General features: G+C 39.7%; 1 protein-coding gene across 3 annotated transcripts in view; it reads left to right on the plus strand.

The window, feature by feature from the left end:
- unc5b (unc-5 netrin receptor B) overlaps window positions 1-17,984 on the plus strand; it is a 159,341-nt gene that overhangs the window by 94,878 nt on the left and 46,479 nt on the right. Inside the window, exon 1 of one of the 3 annotated variants that reach the window (XM_079634830.1) lies at window positions 7,490-8,229. The exons of the other annotated variants lie outside the window; for them this stretch is intronic. Within the exon in view, the coding sequence (XP_079490956.1) occupies window positions 8,142-8,229 (88 nt within the window). The 5' untranslated portion in view covers window positions 7,490-8,141. Of the gene's footprint in view, window positions 1-7,489; window positions 8,230-17,984 lie in introns of those variants that run through there. 3 annotated transcript variants of the gene reach the window in all.

Below are 17,984 nucleotides of genomic sequence, written 5' to 3' on the forward strand. Positions count from 1 at the left end.
GTACTCTGTGCACAGCGCTCCTTCTCTCTCCTGTCCGATAACATTGGGAAGCTCTGCTCACGTGGCAGGCAGATCATTTCTGCTATCCTTGACAATCGTTATACTGTCATTTTACCGCGATACTGCAAAACAGTCAATACACATCCAACTGCTCATAAAACCAAGACATTTATGAGATCGACAACCCTTTAAACGCGTTATTGGGTGGATGTGTTTAGCTGTGGGTTTAATCCTGGTGTAAACCTTTGAGTCAAGATATTACACTGCCAAACACAGAAATGTGAGTTTCCTTTCTAATTCCACAACATATAGAAGGTGAGGTGTGATTACAGTTGAGTATTATTTAACATTTAGTTCCTTTCCTCCAATTTGATTGTCCGAGGGGTATTTCAAGAGCGGTAGGTGTTTCACTTTTTATATCAGAGTTCTGCGTTTGCGTGTTTCGGTCTATACATTAGGGGTTTTCAGTGACTTATTCCGAGTCTTCATTCAAAAACATGGATTCATTCAGGAATGAAATGGGCAACTGTCTTTGAGTGGTGCAGCGATGACGTATTTTTGTTGACCAAATTGGAAGTAAGCATCGCACTAGTTCCCTCGACAAAAACCCAACCAGATTTTTCCATAGGCTTTTGAATAATATTTGCAAAAAATAAGCTCTGTGATCAACTAGAGTTTATAATACTTATGCGTAGTCTATCCATTCCGCCAACAAAAATTCCCTGAAAGTGTGAATTAGAATAGTTTTCAGGAGCGTGATTATAAACACAATAAGGCTGTGAAAGTGGACTAGTGTTGTTATGCGGTTGCTAAATGGGACTACATACTTTGTCAGGGACATTAAACGTCATAACATTGGTAAACTCATCCACCTGTTCGATGTGATGACGTTTAATGTCCCCGACAACATAGAACCATTTAGCTACTTGTTAGCAACTGCCTTTTATATTGTAGAATCTTTGTCCTAGCGTGTGTCCCATATTTGTATAGGGTCCGCTTGTTCGCATGCTTTTCGCCACTTGGCTCGATGCAGGGCATCATCAGTGGTGATATTGACTGCGCGCATGTCCTCCGCCAGACGATCGAGCCATCGCTTCTTTGGCCGGCCGCGCGGTCATCATCCAGGTGGTGATCCCTCCATAATGTGGAGGGCCTGCTCATGTTTGGTGGTCGTTGGCCAACACCTTCGGAACCATGCAACGCGACTGGGCCTACAACGGTTTGAGTGGTACAACTTGCCCTTGAGTGGTATAGGCATTCATCGGTCGCAGAGAATGCCCATGACTTGTCGCCATTTGAGCCATGCCGGGCGTCAGGAAGGGAGTCCCTGTGAATGAGCGAACCGAGATATTTGAATTCGGTGACTTTGTTTAATGGCTGCCCTCTAACTCTGATTGTCCCGTCGGTCTGGGGTCCGCTCTCCAGTCTTTTTGATGTTGAGGCGCAATCCGTGCGCGTCCAACCGCTCATTCCAGTCTTGCACTTGACGTTCAAGCCCACGACGGGCTTCGTCAGCTTGGAAGAATCATGTCGGCGAATAGAAGTGACCAGGGCTGAGATTGAGTTTTATATTGTAGAATAAGGCATGGAAATAGCTTGAGTTTGTTAACCACAGACCTTATCTCAGGCTTTTAACCAAAATCCCATTTGAAAAAAATATTTTTTTTTCAGGATGATGGAACTGGAAGTGCTAAATGCTAACTCGTTTCCAGGTCTAGGTCTACAAAAATGTCATCCCTGCACCACTATTAGTAAATCACTGATTCATTTACTCAATAAAGTAAATTAAAAACATGAATTTATTGAAATAGGTAATTGTATTTATGAGTGAGTCAGTGATTAATCTACTCTATCGATTTTTTCAAAAAGACTGATTTATTCGGTAATTTAGGCTTCATTTTGAACGATTGTTGTACTGTAGGTGGAGCAAAAATAAATGAAACAACTGGCAATATTGTGTTAAAAAGTTTTTTAAAAACGTGTATGCCATTGAACAAGCATTTCTATGCACCCTTCTTGATCACCTTTGTTTTTGGCCATTTGAATTCGAAGCAAAGTTTATCCCCATGTGTTTTATTGTTTCTTTAGTAGCAGAGCCGTGACTTTGGGAGGTCAAAGACATTACAGGTTTTATCAGCTGTTTCTGATCTCTCTGCCAATGAAATTAACACCAGCACACTGTCTTTCCATCACTCTCAATTCCACCGTCACCCCTCAATCCTTCTCTCTATCTCTGTGACTTCAATTCAATTCCTTCATCTTGTTTTTCTTTCCCTCTTTCCACATGTCATGCTCCCTTTTTTCCAAATTACATTATCTCCAATCCTTTTAGGTCTTCCTCTTTCTTTAGTCTCTCGCCCTTTCTTTAATTCCTCCTATCTCTTCCCCTCTCCCTCTTTCCCGTTCTGTCTCCAGAGCTCCTAGTAAATGATGCATAGCTGGGTCCCAGACTCTGAGCGATCATTAGTGAGGTGGTCCAGGAGAGATGGAGTGAAGGATGATGGAGGGAATAAGAGAGAACAGCAAAAGACATGTTTCTGCCCTTGGGCGTTTCCCCGATTCGTCACCAAACTAGGTTGTTTGTGTAAAACGCCAGTAGGTGGCATTTCCTCGGCTCATGCTCATTAATTCTAGTGTGTGCACAACACACACACACACACACACAAACGGATATATTGCACAGTATAACACTTTAGCACAGTTTTTTTTTCCCTACGGCTGCTACTGTACGGCTGCTTGTTGACTGTTGCAGTGGTGAATGTTCCATTTCATTCTCAAGTGCACATTCATAATAGTTACTTTTGCTAAGCTGATGTTTGATTAAGTGGATATAGTTAAGACTCTAAATTCTGATTGGTTGAGCCACATTTAAATGTTTATCACACCAATGAGCACACATTCTGTGATGTTAAAATGACATTAAAAAATGAGCGCTTCATTCATAAATACGTAAGATCTTCATGCTGAGGAAACACAAACCAGAACACAATGAGGGCTGAAAAGGGGCGGGGCTGCATAAGAGGCTACACACAAGCAACAATACCAAACAATATATAATATACAACAACGTACACACATTATAAACAATGAATTTACCACACAAGCTCTAAAATATAGGGAAACACCATTGTCTCAAGTAGCCTATGCATTTACACCAAATCACTGACTGATATACATGACCCATGTTGACATTTGAACTTTAAGTGTTCATAGTCAGTGTTCCCACAGGCCTTTATGCAGACAAAGGCTATTTAATTAACCTTTTAGTCTCAATCAATGTAACACACACATACATGCATGTACACACCAAAATAGTGCAAATTTATTCTTGATTTGGATAAATCAACTTACATCTCCCCGATGAGACTCATTTGCTCTGCTCATTCTCTGTGCATTATGCGTGAGCTAAATGTGTGAGGAGGACAAACTAAATAAATGAGCAGAGAAAGAGAGGAGAGGATGCACAGATGTGAACTCAATACGCTGGGAAAAGAAACAGAGCCTCAATAGAGCGTAATCTTGTATTGCCACTTAGTCTAAATCAGTTTTGCTGCATGTATAATGCATATGGAGTAATTGTGTGGATACTTCAATCAAGAATGTTTAATGGAACAAATATGTTTCATGGCGATCAATTGTGTGGATACTTGAGGAATCAAGAATATTTAATTCTACTAATATCTTTCCATGGGAAATAGAGCCATAACAGATACCTATCAAATCAAATATACAATTCAAACAATATTTGCTTATTTGGAGGAATGATTGTAAGTAAGTCCTTTTCACATTTAACTTGCTGCCAGGTGCATAGGCCTTCTTCTCAGCAGACTGTTCCATCTTCTCAAATCTCACGTTTAGTGCTCAGGTATTTGCCCAGGTGACAGTGAGATGCGAGGACTGGATCACTCAGATCTGTGTTGCTTTTATGTGCTCTAAATGCCACAATGTGTACGCATCAACCAGGACCCAGCTATTTCACGGAGCTCTGACTCATTCCTGTATGAATAGATCTGTTTACTTTGGAAAACAATTTAAGATGGATCTTCTCACATAAAAAAATAACCTACTATTTAGTGACAAACCTGCATTTTGTGTGGAATACAGTACGTAGGTCTGACAGCTCTGAAAGGTATTGTGCTTCTCTCTGTCAGCATGTAATTACAGACAAAAACACGCATTTTCGATTAAATTCTGTTTACCTGTGCCACCCGTCGACAGGAATATGATATATGCCGGAGCCATTTGTGAGAATTTATGAATTTGTCTTGTCTCTTTATAAAATTATGGTATACTCTTTTTAAGGTTTGTGGTTTATTTTTTACCTTTAGCTGTTTTAATAGGACATTTCTTGGGCCCTTTATCACTAATATCTAATTCCTTTTTGTGCAAGTTCTGCACAACTTCTGATCTGTTTCTCTCATTAATGATGCTAGAGCCATTCACGGTTCAAGCTAGGACTTCTGAAATTGAAAAGTCAGAAGGCGAAGACTCTTGTAAACCTCTGCCTGACCTCTCTGCCATGCTCTTTTACTTTGCTAGCTTAAGGCCAACTCCTACATTTCAGCATGCAGCTGATGGAAGGGGTTCAAAGGAGCATTTGGACAGAAAATTCTCATTTTTCCCAATTGTTGTGGCACCTTTAATTTCATTAGGTTTTCCCCATACCCCGCAGGAGAGCTGAGTTTCTAGGGCAACAATCAGAGTAATAGTCTTGGCCATGCAATCTGCTAAAAGGCCCTGCGGCCCACAGGCCCAGGTGTACCTGGGGATTAGTACAAGGCGGGACAGGTGAACTCAGCATGGAATCACTCACAAGTCATACTGATAACCACGCACACATTATTGCAGGGACTTTCCATATTGAGCTTATTTTTTTTTTTATATGTTATAACCTTAGTCCTAACCCATGCAGAAACCTTTTTGCATTTTTAGATTTTAATTAAAACATTATTTAGTCATTTTCCTCATGGGGACCATTGGGAGGTTCCCAGAATGCAGGTCTGGTCAGGTTATACTATCCTTGTGGGAACAAAATGTGTAATATTGAGTTAATTATTTTTCTAGTTATTTTCTATATCCTAAACCTACACCTACACTTAAATATGACCCATTTTTGCATTTTATTTTTTTAATTAAAACATTATTCCCTTTATGTGGGAAGGCTCCTACAATGTAAAAAAATTTCAAGTTTTTCAGGATGTATGTTGCCCACAAAGTGTGTGTGTGTGCGTGCATGTGTGTCTGTGTGTGTGTGTGTGTGTGTTCAAGTATCAGTATTTAATGGTTTGAATATTACATTTCTTTATATTACATACATTCATACATACAGCCCATAGTTGTAATGTAACACCATATGTTACATGAGAACATGAAGGCTACCATCCTAATAAAGCTTAATAGTATGATCAGAAGAAGAAAACATATCCTACTTGAAATCTATGGCATGACTTCCTCTCTGGCGCAGCAGGGATAATTAGTCTGTGGTTTGGGTCAGCTCGATAATTCCTGAAAATAATTTTCTGTTATCCCACTCCATTACTTACAGACTATTTTTAGGGGTTTCCTTCATGAATTTAAGGGACAAGTAGTGCTTTAAGACAAAGCTCCTTTAATGTGAGCACTACTAGACATTTATTTGAGCATCTTTCTTATAATGACAATGATGTTCTCATTGTCTCTCTTCAATAAACCGCATCATTTTCCATTATTCATCCTCTTTACCCCCACCGCTCCGTCACTCTCTACCTCTCTTTATGTCCCCCACACTCCTTATCTTCTCACCTCACTGTTACACGGCTCATCGTGAGTTACATTTCCAATTAATCTCAACGTTATTCAGTCTGAAGCACTGCAAATCTTATCACAATTACCATCTGCCCAGTAACTGAAGATGCGTTTGAGATATGCATGCGAGGTAATGAAAGCAAACCGTGTTCCATTAGTAGCTCTGAACTTCTCTGAGCCGATGACACTGGCAGAGTATCAAATCGTCATGACAGTTTTCTCAGCTATAGTGGCAATGTCTTATGGACTGAATTAAAGAAGCAGCAAAGTCATTCATGTCCATGCTCACACATCAGTTATCATTATTTAATGATTCGTAATGTCAATCGTTCACTCTTTCTTTTTTCTTTTTTCTTTTTGTATTTTATGACCAGGTACAACTGTGAATTTGTTGTCATGTTCCATGAAACTAAAGAGGAAGAGTTAAGGGGAATCATCACTGGTCTGCTGGAATTATAAGCTTTCAAAGTCAGGTTTGTATTAAAGACTGCCAAATACTGTCATTTTAACAAGAACAGCGTCTGTCACTTTTAATGAGACTTTATTTTTCTAACAAACATTTTTAACCTGTCTTCACAGGATGTCTTCACAGGATGGGTATTTCTTTTTTTAGCCACTTAAGCAGGTGTAAATAAAGCGTATTTACATATTACAAGAATTTAACCTGATCTATGGTTAGACAAAGTAAAAGTATGCTGTGCACCCAATAAACCCATGTCAGATTTTTTTTGTTTTCAATTTAAGATCTGCAAACACTCTTTTTAACATTGAAAAATGAGTCTAAATTCTCATTAAAGAGCATTTTTCCCATGTCTGCTTTAGGAATACTGCTGGTCAGAAACTTCCGCCCTTCCCAGACTCCAATAGATGGTCTTCCTCTATCTGCATTACAATAACAGTTCAAAAGATTCCGCTTTCTTAGGTAAGTGGATAGTTTGAATAACCTGTTTAGATTTTAGCCCCTGCTTACACAACCAAAACCAGAGAGCTCTGACTGCAGTGTTTTGAAGTGTAGCATGAAACCAATGCATGAAATAACGAAACCAAATGGACACGCTGGACTATTAGTCTATATTCAGCACCTGAAAGGACTCAAACGCACATATAAGATCTGTCGCCCTCTTGTGGTGTAGCCTACTCGAAAACACTTTCATGAATGCACCGATTGAACCTGATTGAAAAATGCTGGGAGGCATGCATGACTGTGAATTGTAATTGTGTTACTAACACTATTACTGAATCTATCATTAATACATTCTAACCATCCTTCATTATCAAACCACCCTTAATTAGTCTAATTATAATCATAGAAGATCAGAATTAGAGACGGGCAATTACATGGTAAAGGATGAATATCATGGCTAATAGTTGGCTATACATAGCAGTACATATACACCAATTTTCTTTTGTTATGTTTAAAATATAGTCCATTCTAACTACAACAATACAACTGACAAAATAATGCAGCCCACCTTGATTAAGAAACAATGGATGTGTAAATAATTGAAACATTTAGATCGTTAAAATAAAAAATCGTGTGTGTTATAAATGTTGTAACAACATTTACATGTCGTAATAACATTTATATATTAACATAACAACATTGTTGTTAATTTATAAAATATTTTTCGTCTTCGTGAATCCGTCTCCGGGCTTTTCGTGTTTCCATTCACATCTCAATTCTTGGCTGTGTTCGCCAGCGCTCAGTGTGGGTCTGTGAAGGTTGATGATTGGCTGATGGGAGATGAGAGTCTGGAGGCTCGCGCTTCATACCCGTGTTCGTGTGTTTACACTCAGTTCTCGAGACACAGACGAGCGGCAGCGTCAGGACTATGGCGCTCCACAGATAACAGCGGAGGTCTCACAAGCAACTATGGCATTATATTCAACGCTTACGGACAACTTTTCCTTCTCGTCCCAGCAGGAATAAAGCTGTCAAGCACTTTTGTTTTCGATTCGTTCGCGGAAGATTCGGTTGTTTTCAAAGAGTTCCAGAGAAAACGCGTTGACTGGTTCAGTGGAGTTGAATGAGATGAACTTTCCGCAGGTTGTTGGCTGCTATCTTGTTTTATTTTTTATTTTTTCAACGGACGAGAATGCAGTGTGCCTAATTGAACATTTTGTTTAACTGTACATCCATATTTATCGCGTCCTTATTTGGGGAAAGTTCTGAAGCAGACTGTGAGTAGGTTTTACCACGGTGCAGTCTTTTTTTGTAAGTTTGTGAAGTTTAAGGAGGAACCCGCCTCCACATTTCACACTGTTTGAAGTATCCTTCGCAAAGGATTCAGCGAGACTTCAGCCGACTGGAGCGAGAGCACCTGGGGGGATTTTGGCAGTAGCGTGACCGGGTGAAGATGCTCTCAGCGTGGATACACCGCGACCAGCCTCCCGCTCCCTTTCTCGGTTTAGTTGTACTCTGCGCAACCTTTGTGATCCATGCAGGTACGAGCATTTTTTTTTCAGTTTAAGAAATTGTACCAAACACTTCATTATACATTCAGTCTGTAGCGCAGGAGTGCGCTTTCTAAGCAGGCATTCATTCATACGTACACACCCAAAACACAGATACGTTTAGTGATACTGATAGTGAGGTCGTCAAGCAGGATTTGTATTTCCCAACATTTGTCGACTATCAAGTATAGGCTAAGTGATGCCTTTTGATTTTCTTTTATATAACCAGATCATTCATGGGTCGTTTAAAATAAAGATTGGGCTAGGCTACACTTTTTATTGCTTAAAAGCTGCTACAACCTTGCTCGAGAGACTGTAGCATTAATAGTATTATGGAGAAACATGCATTGAATAATTGCTTTTGTTGTTCCACATTACTAAATCTATCCATACATTATCTCTGGATTATAACAGGTGGCACTGTTCAATTTAAATATTAAAACCTGTGCAGTGGTCTATCCATCCATCCATCTACTGTATCTATCTAGTAAGGCAGTGTGATAGGTAACTAATAACCAGATGAAGGGATGTGACTGCTGCATGTGCACTCATCTTTCTCTCTCTCCCTTCAGAGAGGAATATTCTGTTGATCTCCTCTCTTTCTGCTTGCCACGCTGAGCTTCCAAGCAGCGGATAAAAAGCAGAACCCCTGGTGTTCATGGAGTAATTAAGGTTTAGCTCAATGCCTTCCTGGCTCCTGAAAGACAGAAAAAAAATAAACCTTGTACAAAAAAGGAAACAACATCTGAGGGAAAGCAGAGATAGTCAGTTCTGAATTTAAGTGTGCTGCTTTAAAATCTGTCCTTCTTTTATTTTACTTTTCGGGTTTGATGTAGTTTATGGTTATTTGCACATGCTCTTGATTAAGTGGTGGTAGTCATTTCTCTGGAGATGTTTTTAAAGCTTAATTTTGTATTGAGTAATACATTTTCAAAAGTAGCTTAATTTTGTTTTCAATTGTAATCACTGATGTGATCTACAAGGCCTAAGCTGCCCACTACTGCTTAAGGACTTTGTACAGAAGAATTTGGAGGAAACAAAGTTGATTTGGCAGCAATTATTGTGCAGCAAGTTCTACATTCCTCTAAAAACTCATTCTGAAAATGAGTAATACAAATAACCAAACCATTTGCTGACATATTTGACAAGTTACGGATGTAATACGTATATCATACAAAGGAGAAATATTCAGGAGTAGATCATGTTATGATGTGTTATTGTTTCTGCATGAAGGCTAGCCTGCCTTCTGTCTGACCTTAGAAGTGACGGGAAGCAATGAAGCGTCAAAGAAATCTCTCTCTGCTCTCTGGCCACATATGTAATCAGATTGACATGGAATTGCACATTCAAAGCGTTTAGCAGATTGGTTTTCCAATGGGAGTTAGAAATCGGAAAGAAAAAGGACATGTTTTTTTAGGACGTGCTTAAGGACATTAAGTTGATTTAACTTAAAATGTGTAGATGGATGTGTACTGTAGTTTAAGTGTCGTTCCCCTTAATAAACTACCTGTAGAAGAGTCCGTCGTAGAGAACATGCCTATTTCGGCCCGGGGGTTTTAATAGGGATGAAACCGAGGCTAGTTGTATGACAGGGAAGAAGTCTAAAAATAACTATAAGGGTTTGAATTTGATGTGAAAAGCTGAAAACTGTTCTGAGGATATTTATTTGGCCAAGTTGTCACGTGTGTTTTTTTAATGTTATACATTTATAAAATGTATCGATAAAAAACTTAATTGGTTTGATGTTTTTGCACATCAGCTTCTAGAGTTTTGCCGTTTTATGAATTGAATTGTTTTATAATTGATTTCCTGTTAAAATTTTGCAATGGAGTGTTGTGACACATACTGTAGTGAGACAACATGCCCTGCTGGATGTGTGTTCAGTGATCTGCGTCTTTTGTCCTAAACAATAACAGTGTAAAATGTGCAGTTGCTTTTTTGTGTAATCAAGACATACAGTAAAGGACTAAACCCACTCTGAGAAATATTCACAGTCATATAAAAGTGTGACAGTTTGTCCCGGTCTCCCCTATACAGTATGCGAGAAACTCATTGTGCATACATGAACCGTCTAGATTCTACAGAAGCCCGTCTCTCGTTGAGGAGATGCCAGCACATATTTCATATCATCCATAAAACATCAGAGTCAAGATGGATAACGTTTATCTTCTCTCTCATTCTGTCCATTCCAGTATTCTACCTTTCCCTCCCTCCTGTCTGTCTGTATTGTGGATGTGCTGAGCTCAGATTTCCTGTATGGTACAGCTCTCTTAGTGTTGACATACACATTAATTACCCAGACTGCCAGGAACCCATTTCTGTCTCCTTTGCCCCATCAGCTTTTCTCCTCCCTGTTTGTGTGTGTGTGTGTGTGTGTATGCATACAAGTGTGTTGTTTGGCAGAACATCCCTGTATACACGCTTGAGCTGGATCGAGACGGGAGACGTGTGCTGTTGTGTAAGTAATGGAGTCGCACTGTCTGGATTTGCGTGCGCGTGTTTTGGGAGTTGGAGAAGATAACACACTCGAGACTGCTCTGAATTCAATAGGATTAAGTTTAGGCCCAGTGGCCAGCACTGCTAGTTGGAAAGTGGGCGGGAATAGGTCAAGCTGAAGTGCCTAAGGTCAAGATGGAGGAGGGAGTTGTGCTCTTGCATGCCCGTCATGTTTAGAGAGCATAACATGTCGGATCCTCCCAGTCAAGGCTGCCGGAATTCTCCGCTGGTAGTCCAGGGCGTGGGGGGATAATTGGTTATCTCTGAGAACAGGTCATCTGTGGTTGAGTTTGCTTGCTGTGTAATGTAAGATACACATAGCAAAATTCAGCTTTCAATGCAAAATCTACAAAAGGCAGAAAGGAGAGAGAACTTAAGTAGGAAGAGAACCAGTACGCCTTGTAATTAGGTTTAGAGGAAGGGAAATGCGAAGGAAAGAATGCATGGATTTGTGCGAGGTCTGGCAGAGATCTGAACCGCCAGTCTTGTGGTGTGCATTAGCTTTATGGCCACTGTGGGAGGCAGAGAGAGGGGTGAGGAGAAGGCATTGGAGGAGATCGCTGGTTTTCAACTCACCCCCCCATACTGTATTATTCATCACTGTAAAGTGGCCCTCTTTAATATTTTAAAGCAGTCTATGGTTGTGTCTGTGATCTGTTTATGATGCAATAGAATCCTGAAGTGGTATTGGACATGTGTCGTCTGTGCATGGAGGCGTGAGTGTGTCGAGACAGACACCTGTTGAGTTGTTAGTAGCACTTCATTATCGCCTGACTTGATTACATCCTGAACTGCCAGATGATTTTCAATATATCTGTATCAGTCAGTATTTATTATTATTATTTTATTACATTTTAACTATACACATCATGTACATACATTGCCATAGAACTAAAAACAACAACAAAAAGATTCTCAGTATTTTACATTGATATCAATACCACCTCTTTTCTTCTATTAACACCTTTCCAACTATTGGAATATTTATCCCTTAAAACATAAGTTATCTTTTCCATTGACATATTTGTTACCATTTCTTTTAGGCAACATCCTATGCTTGGTGTACAAATACTTTTCCAAATTTAAAGAAATAAGCCGTTTTGCTTGAAGAATACATATAATCATGCATATATACTCTTTCTTTTTTAACTTTAGGGGGAAAAAGTAAAGGTGACAGTGCAATGTTAACATCAAGGATCTTCTCTATCATTTCTTTTACATCTTTCCAAAAATTCTTGACTTCTTCTCGTTCACGTAATGATATTTTGTACATTTAAACTCACTGCATCTTAAGTGTCAGGGACATTTTCATTATAATAATATAATATATATTATAAACTGAAGACCAAGTAATAACCACTGAAAATACAGCTTTGCCATTACACGGATAAATTGCATTTTAAAATATAGCCTATGAAAATAGAAAACTTTTTAAAATTGTAATTATATTTCATAATATTACATTTTTACAGTATTTTTTTTTATCATAATTATGTTGTAAATTTATGGTGATGCATACATGCACATCAGTGCATCCATGTTTTAAACTTCACAGAGCGTTAAAAATGAGATGCTATTCACCAGCCAAACACTTCTATCTGATGCATACACCCTTTACTGTTCAGATAAATGATAAAAAAAGACGTTTTCAGTCCCAGAATTCTCAAGTACCTGATTTTTCTCTTGATTTTGTGTTTCTAGTACACCGAATGACCCATGCGTTTATGTGGGAAAGTGTGTGTGAAGCATGAAGATCAGATAGTTTCAGAAAGTGCAGCCGTATCCATCTAATGCTTAAGAATGGGAGAGATAGAGGGGAAGCCAGAGAAATATATCTTAGAGAGATGTATTGAGATAGATGGAGCCGAGGGATTGCCTTTTAAATAGACTTTATTAAAAAAAAAAGAGTGAGATTGAAAAGTCAAGAGTCAGAAGCATTGGCATTCAAGCATCATTAAGTCCTTGGCACAGTCTGAGAGAAGAAGACAACGACGGGGCGAGAGGAGGAGGAGGAAGAGTGAGGGACAGCGACAGAGAGGAGCGTTTGATGAGCAGATCGTTGAGTGGAGATGTTTTTATTAAGGTTCTTATCGATGCCTGGAGCTCTCTGTATTAATGGTGGACGTTTTTAATGCTTTGCCAATACTGTGCATGTACGCCACCATAAATCTGGAACAAACAGGAGAGAGAAGAGAGAGTGTGTGGGAGAGGAAGGAAGAAGAGACAAGGTTAAAAAGATTTATTACACGGGTCTCTGTAATAGTTGATTCTAATTGGTCCGTTGTTGCATTCAGCAGTCATGTATTTATGTATAATAATGACCATTTAATTGTACATTTCACTGTTGATCATGCAACATAACATGCTACTTTCATGTCTGCCATATCATTTTCATACCAGGATAGTAGTTAAAACTATTTTGGCAAACTTTATATACTATGTATATATATATATATATATATATATATATATATATATATATATATATATATATATATATATAAGTTTGCCAAAATAGTATATTATATATATATATATATATATATATATATATATATAAAATAATATAATAATATAATCCTTTATTATAATTTAGGTTAGATGATAACTACCGGTAATTTCAACTCAAATCAATATTTAAATGAATATGTGTCTATTTGTTTATTTGGTATCGCCTTGCAATTAAGCATTGTCTAATGGTCATTATCACAAAATAAACCTCTTCAGCTTCACCTCAGGATCCTGATCATCCTGTCTGGGTTTATTATGCTATAACAACCAGCTGATATTGCAAAATTCTTGTTGGACTTGCAGCAGCAGCAGAAACATTGACTTCAAGGGTACGTGAACTAGAGGAACAGAGAAGCCGTTCAGAGAAAGTTGAGGGGTAACATTGTGTGTAAAGCGATGGGTGAATGATGGGAAAGCAAAGAAAGAGAATTTAATGAAGTCAAAGCGAGGAGTGTATAGTTGAATGAGAATGCAAGAGAAGGAGGCTCTTCACCCCACCCGGGTTTACGGCAGCTGGGTGGTGGTGGTGGGTCGGAGGGGCGGAGAGTGACGGGGTCCGTAGAAGAATGACTCGGTGGGGTGGCTTTGTGCCGGGGTTGAATAGAGAACTGAATGGGACTCTTTTCTGCCACCGTGTGTGGGGTTGTTTGTGGGGTGAAGGGCTTGAGGGAGGAGGGGTCGGCGTGCTCGCACCTCCTTTAGGCAGCGAAGGAGTGACTGACAGTGTATGTTTGTGTTTCCTGTCTCGGCTTTCCATTCATAGTCACACTTCTTATTCAGTTCTCACAAACAACACCGCCAAGAGCCGACATGTTTTAGTCGGAATTCGTGGGGCTTTGCTGTACATGTGACCAAGCCTTTCATCTTTTTTTCTTACTAACGCCAACATAATGGCTCCAATCTTCACTCTTCCTTTCTAGGAAACTCGCAATGCCTGAATATTTCACAATGAGCCAGACCTGCAGCCAATGCTCATGCTAAGCCAACAGTGTCTTTGGCGGAAAGCCTTTCCCCAGGCTGCTGTGTCTGGCAGAGTCCAGCAACTGCTGCATACAGTAGCTCCATTCCAAGCTCAACTGCATGACAGACATCTAGGAGCTCAGTTTGTCAAACAGTTTGCTTTGAGTTGTGCTGGCTAGAGAACCCAAACCCCTCATTTTGATTGATAGATGGATGTGACTTGTAAAGTTGGTCTTTTTTTTGCTCTCTAATCTTCTTTTCTGAGTCTGACTGGCAAATGACTGCTTGCATCAGGATCTTGAAAGTAATATGTGAAAGTTAAAAGAGTTATAAAATCAGGAGTGAAGGGCCTTCAGCTCAGACCCCCTGATGGTGCCTGTGGGCGTCTGGGTAGCATGTCGGATTCCTTTCGGCAGGGGTCTGGAAGCGGTGGTGCCAGGGCCACGTGAATAGGTCTCCTGCGGTCCACCTGCCTTTATGCTTCCTGCCTTAAAGGAGAGACTTTCTGAGGCCATGGAGATTTCCCTCATCTTCTTAGCCTTCAAAGGAAGTTCAACCCGGTCCATGCCTGAAGATTAGACCTCAGCCAATCTGTGGCTTATGCCCAGGTGTGACTATCATTTTGTTTCTGTGTCTCACACAGAGGAGAGACGATAGTTTGCACTGATATAAAGGAATATTCCAGGTAAATGAAAGTCTGTAGAATGCTGTCGATTGTTGCTTGAAATAACTTTGACTTTTTGACACCTTAAAAAAATGCATTTACGCACTGTGTAGTGTATGGGGCATGTGTAGAAAGGTTATCTATTCCTACAAATCTGTGATTTAATTAAAACCACACACAAACTCAAAATTCCTCACACAAAATAAAAGCCTTTCAGAAATACTCAATATTTCCATTTAATTTTTTTTTTTTATAATAATACTCTATTATTGAAAGATAGGCCATGTGGTTAAAAGTTTTTCCATTGTAATTTTTTTTATGAATTCATTTGATTAGACAAACATTTAAATGAGAAAACATCCAGAAATCCCTAAAAACAATGTAAATGGGAAAAACTTGATTTTATTTATATACATTTCTTCAGCCATCATCTCTTTTCAGTATTTCATTGTTTTTATTGTCAAACATCTTTCTCTTGTTCTTTTTACTAGTCAATTGAATCTCCGTTCGACTCCTGTTTGCGCACTCCCTCATGTACTCTCATTCTTTATTGTGATGGGGGTTAGTGGAGTTGCCTTTGAAAGGCGGTGTAGAGAATCCTATCTCTCAGAGTTTAACGCCTATTAAGACTCCCATCTGCCCCAGGGACAGAGGAATATGGGGATCTGAGGATCTCTAGGGGGGTTTTATTAGGGTTCTACCATGGTTTGCATGCTGCAGGGGACCTCTTGGGAGGGATGTGGCATGTCTTACCCTAGAACACACACATGCTTGCTCACCGGCTGGTTTTCAATGTCAAAGTGCTGGAACGAAACGTCCCCTGTGTGTGTGGCGTGCTGGTAAAGGCAGTCTGATGGTGTGTGACCAAAGAGTAATGTCCTCTTGTGGCGTCGCTTTAGTTTTCTTTGTGCCAGATGTAAAAGGCCACACACAATGTGCTTTTGTAACAGAGCAACTCTGACTCTGCCTGACCTGGAAATGAGAATGTGGTGTTTGACACTCAAGAAGTGTATATATATATATATATATAGAGCGAGAGAGAGAGAGAGAGGTCTTCAAATAGAGTTAAACAGTAACAGCAATGCAGTAAATGTTTTATGCACTGGAGTTTCTGCGTAGGGTTTGACCTTTACGCATAAGCCCAATTGACAGACAATCTTTACTCATCCAAAGCAGGTCATGTCTAGTCCAAGAGGCCTGGTTCCACAGTCAACGCCCTTGGGATGAGTGTCGTGGATTTTGGCTACACCCTGACAGCTGGGCTTGTTCTGGAACAGGCAGAATAGTGATGCCTAATCCTCATGGAGTGCGTGTTGTTGCCGCTTCCACACCCTCTGGCATGACTCCCAGACTGTGGTGCTGTTTTCCCACCAACCAGGTTCTGGTTCTGGAGCCGCTGCCCAATCTTGAATGTTTAACGTGTTTCCACTGCATAAGAAGGTGAATCAGGATAAATTGGTTCTGTAATGCTCCTTAAACCTGCTTTCGAACTGGGTAAATATAGAGATTTTTCAAATAATCAAATATCCCAATATCAATTGTGATTGGTTTGCAGTTGAATATAATGCAATATAAATACTGTTTCTTTTGAGTTGTCCTTATGAGATGCACATAAAAACAAACAAAAGTTAGAATGACTTTCATGAACCCGTTATTTTTATTTAATCAAAAACACAGTGCAACCAGTGTATCCTGATTCCTGAAACAAATTACTTACAAGTCGGTTCTTTTCATGAATAGTTCAAAAAGACAAATTAATGGTTTGAATGAGTCTGAAATACTGTATAATTAATTTCATTAGCAGAACAAATTGAATTGGAATCGGAATCAAACCAGGAAAGCCAGATTACTTTAGATGTTAAAAACAAAGACAACAAAACCGCCAGTTACAGTATGTCATTGTTCAGCTCGCCCATCAATTGAAATGTGGGCTCTGGCTCGAGAACCAGCACCATCTCGGTTTAAAAGGGGTGTGGTAGCAGAACCTGACAGGTTTTAGGTGATGGGATGATTGAGAGAGCACGAATTGGACAGTTCAGTGAAGCAGAAGGGATCTTAACTGGGATTCACAGCAAGTCCATGTTCATAAGGCCTGTCAATCAGGTGTGTTTTCACACACCACACTTGTGCAAACCCAGCATGCTTTGCTCTGTCTTTTGACACTTTACCTCAATCCCATAGATTGTCATCTTTATATTTGGATATTCTGTGTGTACATGTATCTTTACTTGTGCCCCATCTTCTGTGCCCCAAGCCTCTTACCTGCTGATGGACAGATGGACGGCACGGCCGACCTCACTCTCACCTTTCTGCTCACTCAGTTCTGCTCCACCTCTCTGCTCCGATTAGCAGGTGTGTGGAGCACGGTGCAGCTACTTGCAGACCCAGTGCTTTACTGGGACATTGTCACGGCCAACACTCTCCCAAATCCCTCCTGCCCATCCATCCATTCACAGTGAGCACTGTCCTTATGTCTGTAAATCACAGCAATGGTTTGGCTAGCGCCCTATCACAGTGTGGCTCATGTTTACGAGGATTAAGGAAACAGATGGACGGCCATGCTGACTGGTGTGGCTTCATTAACTCTCCGCGCGCCCGTTCTAAACTCCGCCGCCCCTGCACATCTCGCTCCGGACTCCGCACAGAATTGAGCCAGACCTGAGGTCTGTGGGGAGGGGCAGCAGGATTGCACTCATGAAGGCTGTGAAGATGTTTATTGATCTGAAAGCTGAGATGTGGGCAGGGTGTTTCTTCTTGATTGATTAATGTTGAAGTGAAGCGCTGGGACTTTCTTTAAAGAATGATTTTTGACATCATGTTGTCAGAGCAGGGGTGAGAGAGTGTTTTTTCTCCTTACGGAGTTCTGTATGTGATTATAGGTCTACAGTGAGTGTTGAGGTTTTTATGGCTGTATGATATTATATTTATTTATGTTTATAATAAATATATTTATATATTAATTGGTGATATTGGATATATACTTGCTAATATAACATTTAATTGTTCTTAATCATTAAGATTAACTTTGCCATTATCTAACACTCACTTAAAGTTAACACTAATGATCTCAAAATGAATATTAATATTTGATAGTGTACATTGTATTAGTGTTATG

Source organism: Phoxinus phoxinus (genome assembly GCF_949152265.1).
Source record: "Phoxinus phoxinus genome assembly, chromosome: 14".
NCBI classification, from domain to species: domain Eukaryota; kingdom Metazoa; phylum Chordata; class Actinopteri; order Cypriniformes; family Leuciscidae; genus Phoxinus; species Phoxinus phoxinus.